General features: G+C 45.3%; 1 protein-coding gene across 1 annotated transcript; it reads right to left on the bottom strand.

Moving 5' to 3' along the window:
* Nucleotides 1–244: 244 nt before the first annotated feature.
* Nucleotides 245–4,135, bottom strand: LOC125523829 (B-cell receptor-associated protein 31-like). The gene is made up of 3 exons (XM_048688897.1): nt 3,682–4,135; nt 711–1,119; nt 245–618 (listed from the first exon to the last, which is right to left on the bottom strand). Exons 1-2 carry the CDS (start codon nt 3,977–3,979, stop codon nt 737–739), a joined length of 681 nt encoding a protein of 226 aa, XP_048544854.1. The 5' UTR covers nt 3,980–4,135; the 3' UTR covers nt 245–618; nt 711–736.
* Nucleotides 4,136–6,343: the final 2,208 nt, after the last annotated feature.

The raw sequence follows: 6,343 nt of genomic DNA, 5'->3' as shown, positions 1-6,343 counted from the left end.
GCATGAAGTCTCGTCTCATTGCTGGTACCGTGGTACGTCGTCGTAGTGATCCATGCACCTTTGATGAGAGATTTCCGTCTAACATACGCGGTGTGCACGTATATCTAACTTTGTTCCGCTAATGACTCCGTCCCATTATATCAAATTACGCTTCGGAACTGATTAATGATTGAAATGGTAGAACCTGCCACCAGCATATCGTTGCCAGGATTCAGGCTTACCCGCTACTGTTATAGACAAGTTATTTGTTGTCCAAGTTTTGTCGAAATTTATGAAAGGGTAACCAGAGTTCAATGACGGCTTCTCTATGTTTGGACAAGTAAGTCGATGGCGAAGACAACCAGCAGCCAGATTTGTCGAGATATGAATACCTCTCATGTTCTAACTACGACTTTGATCAGACTAAGAACATTCAGTCGAACACCATCAGATGTTTACAGGCGAGCATCTTCGCATAGTCTCGGCTAACCTGGCTGTAAGAGGTTGAGTGATATTTTTGCGTTCTGGTACACAGTACCAGAACATTTATGTAAAGATGGTACTACTCCGATGGCTGATTATCAGTAACCGACGTCATTTTCATCTCGCAACTGTCTTCAGGCTTGCAGGAGTTTCCGACTGGTAGACAGCACAGCAAAAAAGAGTAAGAATTGACCTGTCATCCAAACTTACACTATGATGACTATGTCATGGACAAAATGTAGGTTTACCTAGCTTGATGAGGACCAACCACAACTTAGGCATTCTTCTTGCCATCCGAACGCGACAGCGGGATGTCTCCTGACTGCAGCTGGTCATGGAGATGCTTGTTGTCCTCCAGCAGGCGGTCATATTTGCGCGCAAGACCTTCAGACTGCGTCTGGGCAGCTAGTGCTTTGGCCTCTGCATCCTTGGCCTCCTCCGCCTTTTCTTTCAGTTGCCGCTTCAGCTTCTTGATCTCCTCGTTCAGCGAAGCAATGTCGTTGTGGTGTGGCTTGCTCTCGTCGGACCTTCCAGATTTTGCTTCTTCTAAGGTCTTGTTCTGCTTCGACACAGCCTCCAGGTTCTTCTTCAGCCCTCGCATCTCTCTGATGTAGCTGTGTAGCCGGTCAATGACGAGAGCAAGGAATAAAATGTATCCTGAAACAAGTAAGAAGTGGGTTAATACTGTGTGACTCGGACCAAAATGTAGATTCGACTCGACTTAGAACCAGACACGGACTAAACTCTCTCCAACAAAACAATATATCACATTATAAATGATATTTTTATCACGAAACTACCAATGGCTAAACAAAACACTAATGTGCTAAAGACCTCAGGTGGAACAGCATTCTGAGAAAATCCCTGAATTTGGACACTAAAATCCACATGAACATAAAAAGATGTTACTCTGTAATTTAATACAAGAATGTCATATGCATCCAGAAACATGCTGCTGTGTTACATCAAACCAAGATGAATCACAAAGAGGGAAGTCAAGAGAAATCCCTTTTTGAGGATTAAAAATTATGGATAATTTTTCTGAAGCAACCGATCCACTGGCTTACTTGGCTGTTGACAGAATATAAAAGTCTATTTTCACTGTAAGAAACCTCAAAAGATTGAAAAGAATGAAAGACTTGTTCAAAAATAATAAAGAAAAATAATATAACAAACATAAGATCAACCACATAAAAGTTGGGCCATAACAAGGTGTTTTGGCAACGCCACAGGCAACAAAAGATAACATCACAAATATAGCCCCGGCCCAGCCCAAGTACAGCAGAGAGATGTGCAATGTTTGGCCCAAAAAATACCGAATCCTGGAGAGAGCACACTCTGGCCCAGTTCAGCCCACTGATCCTGGCCCGCCCCCTGGACTGGACTACACTCTTTTTTTAGCGGGGACTACACTCTCACTATTAAAAGAATGAAAAAGAGGACAACTGAGCAATAACCCAGGATCGCAGTAGCAGATTCCTGCTGATCAGGATTCAACTCCTGTCAGCATCAGAATTCTGGTATCTCACCTGGTCGCTTCTACTGTATGTAGAAGGTTTTAATATGATAAAAGAGCAAATCCTCCCCATGTTTTTATCTTGAACAACCTACTTATTAAAAAATGTTATTGTAATGTTTTTACGACTTCTTAAATGTACACAAGTTTGTTAGTTTCAGGACTAAATAGCTAATGAAGGCAAAAAATTGGAATTGCAAAAACTAATAGAGAAACTGACAATAAATGCTTGAATAGGAGTGATCAAGATCCCACTCCACCAATGAACTGTCCCGGAGCAAACACAAATATCAGATACAGGACAAGTATAAGAGGAAAGTCGTCCTATAAAACTTCCACTTAATGATGTTGAGGTCCGTGTCTCCTAGATATAACTTCAGTGGTTGGGTGTTGCATGATCTAATCAACTCACGTCTGAATCTTTAAGAATCATAGTACGAATTAGGCCGGTCAAATTAGCCCCCCAACTCTAGGGACCCCATCATCCAAATAATGAGATGGGTGTACCAGAACAGAACAACTTTCAAGAGCAAAGCGAAAGCTGTGTCATTCATCACCTCTGGCAAAAGATCAAGTCACTTGGAACAAGAAGAATAGTTGATGAAAATAAATCAAATAATGTGAATTTTTTCCAAGGATTTAATATATGAAAAAGGCAAAGCACCCAAAAAACCAAAATAGCATAAATGTCAATACATCAGGTATAATAGATGCCATAATTTGTTTTTGCATTTGCTATCAGGGTAATCACAAAAGATTTCAGGCCAAACTGAACACTGCATAAAAATCACAGGTTGTATGAGAACGCTCCTAAATATACCCATAAAATAGTAGGGATATAGCACAAACAGCAAATAGTATGCATATAACACAAACGGCCTGAGCAGCATAAGCTTTGTCCTATGTACGATCCTACTTCCTAAACAGAATCATCAATGGCTTATTAAACAAGGGTATGATAAGAAATATTATCACAGCTGATAAGTTGCCTCACTTTCTTGAATACTTAGGCCATACAAAGTTCCCAGTACATCTTAACAAGTCAGAGCATAATAGTTTGAGAAGTGGAACAAAATAATTTTGTAAATATGACATTGGTTTCAAGACCACCGAGTGAATTTATGAATACTATAATGTCTAGTACATAAATTATAGCAGAGAAATAAGACAGTTAACTTGAAAGGGGGGCAAATGGCGAACCCCAAAAGGTTAACCCATCTGGGTAAAAGACACCCTACCTTCCTACTTCTAATTATGCGATAAACAATTTTACTGCAGACACTATATCTATAACTCAATTGAACAGTAATCAGAAAATTACATTACAGGTACGGAGCATGAAGTAAGATATAATGGGTTTTACTCTATAACATTAAACTACAGATACTGAGCATAAAGTAAGGTACTATGAGGAAATCTTTTGCTCCATACCATATATCATTAAATCGTACTACTAAGATTACACCGGAATCTTAGACAAATGCAGCTAATAAATTAGTACTTATTAACCTTTCATAGCATGATTGAACAACTCATCATCAGACTAAAATCAACGGAATGTTGCGATGCGCTAGAGCGAAATCAAGCCATACGTGCTCGTCTAAATTCAAGAAACCGGGGACATCTGGACGATCGACCGAATCAAAGCGAGGAAAATAGACAAGAAGAGGGGACCGGTCGGTCCCCTAGGCAGGCACACGTACCCATGAGGGAGGCCTCGAGGAGGTGGCGGGCGAGGAGGACCTGGTCGGTGGGGCTGAGCGCGCCGGGCGCGTCGAGCTCGCCGGCGCCGGCGTGGCCGTGGATCTTGGCCATGCTGTGGAGGCTGGAGGCGAGGACGACGAGGACGGTGGCGGCGACGGTGCGCACCATGACGGGGGCCCGGCCGCGCTTGAGGCGGTCGAGCGCGAGCATCGCCAGCTTCCGCAGCGGCGTCTTGAAGAGCAGGACGGCCGCCACGCCCGCCTCCGCGCCCAGCAAGGTGAAGAGGAGCTGGATCATCGCAGCCGGGCAGGCAGGCGGGCGGGCGGGCGGTTGCGGCGTGCAGGGGTTCGGGCCGGGGTGGTGGGATGCGGTACGGGGGCCGCTCCTCACTTTCTCTCTGCGCCTTTTGTATCGCGAGGAGGGTGCGGTGCCTTTCCTCGCCTCGGGGGTGGGTTTTGGAATTTGGAATTTGGAACACCGGAGGCGCAAGGGGAGAAGGATAGAGTCCTTTGCTATGGTCACGGACGCCGTGTTGGAAGGGTTTTGGCACCTACGCGGCTTGCTTGGACCGTTTGCTCCATCTTTTGACATTATTAGTGTATATAGTGTGTGACATCATCTTTTCTTGCCCACGGTCCATCCATGTGTGCTATCACATTTTCCGCGTCTCACAAAAGCCAAAATTGTAGTGGGATTTTATTTGGCACCCCCAAGGATTTTTCATGTAAAGATGACTTTATTCCTTGTTTGCTGATTCCAGAGAATTTTGTCTTTTTTTTCTTCTTCTCATTCACATTTTGGTTTTACTCCTTCAATTTCGATGGTGCTATTAGTTTGCCTGGTTCATTCTATATTCCTGTGATAATGGTAGATCTTATTTTCTTGCCGAATTAAGGCGGTTGCAGCCCAACGCAAAGAGTTTCCCTAGCTTTTGCATTCACATGTACACGACCAAAAGTCAAAAAAGTTTGCCAAGCCAGACAAACACTAGATTCATACAAAGCACAATACATATACGTTGGAAAACGTTGCATGGAAAACAAAAAAAAAATCTACACACACGCAAGATCTATTCATGAAGATGCATAGCAATGAAAGGGGAGAGTGTGTCTACGTACCCTCGTAGACCGTAAGCGGAAGCGTTTAACAACGCGGTTGATGTAGTCGAACTTCTTAGCGCTCCAACCGATCAAGTACCGAACGTACGACACCTCCGCTTCTGCACACGTTCAACTCGGTGACGTCCTCCGCCTCCTTGATCCAGCAAAACGGCGAGGTAGTGGATGAGTTCCGGTAGCACGACGGCGTGATGACGGTGATGATGAAGTGATCTCCGGAGGGCTTCGCCTAAGCACTACGAAAATATGATCGAGGGTGTAAACGGTGAAGGGGCGCCGCACACGGCTAAGCAATTGTTCTGGGTGTGCTAGGCGCCCCCCTCCCACATATATGTAGGTGGGAGGGAGAGGGGAGAGGCCAAGGGGCGCCCCAAGTAGGTTTGAATCCTACTTGGGCTCCTGCCCTTGCCCCCCTCCCTCCTGCCATATTTGTCGGAGGAGGGGAGGAAAGAGGGAGAGGAAGGAAGGGGAGGCCGAATCCTCCTCCCTTTCCTTTCCCCACTTGGGCGGCTGCCATGGGGGTGCGCCAGCCCCTTGTGGGCTGGTGTGCTCCCCTCTAATGGCCCAAAAGGCCCACTAACCTTCCGGGGTGTCCGGTATCCCCTCCGGTACTTCGATGACTACCCGGTACACTCCGAAACACTTCTAGTGTCTGAATATCATCGTCCTATATATCAATCTTTACATCTCGACCATTTTAAGACTCCTCGTCATGTCAGTGATCTCATCCAAGACTCCGAACAACATTCGGTCACTGTCGTGGAATTGTCACGGCAGATGTCCTAGCAAAAGGACTTAGTCGTAGGGCCATCGCAACTAGGAAGCTTAAAGGGGTTAATCGGGACAAAGGACACGAGAGGTTTTATACTAGTTCGACCCCTTACGATGAAGGTAAAAGCCTATGTCTAGTTGTGTTGGAATTGCTGGGGTTTCGATCACCAAGAGGCTAATCCGCCGGCTTGGTTATCAATCTCTTGTTTCTTGCCCTAAGCCGCCACCGGGTCGTCCCCTTATATACACGGGTTGACGCCTGGCGGCCTACAGAGTCCCGGCCGGTTTACAAAACTTGTCCGGCTCGGTGACTTCTTTGTATGCCTTTCTTTACAAGTCTTTCTTTACATACGGCGGTTTACACTATTGGGCCTTAAGCCGCCCCTGGGCTTAAGCCTTCTACAAGTCTTAATAAACTGTAGCCTTGAATACTATTGGGCTTCTTTTGTAACCCGTCGTTGGGGTTGACCCGGCCCCTCCCGGGCGGGTCTTACCTAGTAGCTATATTCCCAACATTAGGCCCCAGGTTGACTTTGAACTTTGTTCCTGGTCAATCTTCAATACTTAGATGAAATCCATCTTCCTATCTCTGTAAAAATTCTATAACCCGCCATGACGTCATCTTCTGAAAACACAAAAAACTGTTATGACGTCATCCTCAACGGATCTTTATCTTTTAATGTCTTCCGAGAATCGAGGCGTCCGTTTAGTTGGATAGTCTTTATTTGGGTCTTCCTTGATTTCCGTGCCCGCCTGTTTGCTTATCCCCTTA

Source organism: Triticum urartu, chromosome 7 (genome assembly GCF_003073215.2).
Source record: "Triticum urartu cultivar G1812 chromosome 7, Tu2.1, whole genome shotgun sequence".
In the NCBI taxonomy this organism is placed as follows: Eukaryota; Viridiplantae; Streptophyta; class Magnoliopsida; order Poales; family Poaceae; genus Triticum; species Triticum urartu.
This window is presented reverse-complemented; position numbering and strand designations above follow the sequence as displayed.

Coding starts and splice junctions, on each gene's coding strand:
- LOC125523829 (XM_048688897.1), bottom strand. CDS start 3,979: ATGATCCAGCTCCTCTTCACCTTGCTGGGCGCGGAGGCGGGCGTGGCG. Junction 1,120..3,681: donor CCTCGAGGCCTCCCTCATGG/GTACGTGTGCCT, acceptor TACTTGTTTCAG/GATACATTTTATTCCTTGCT.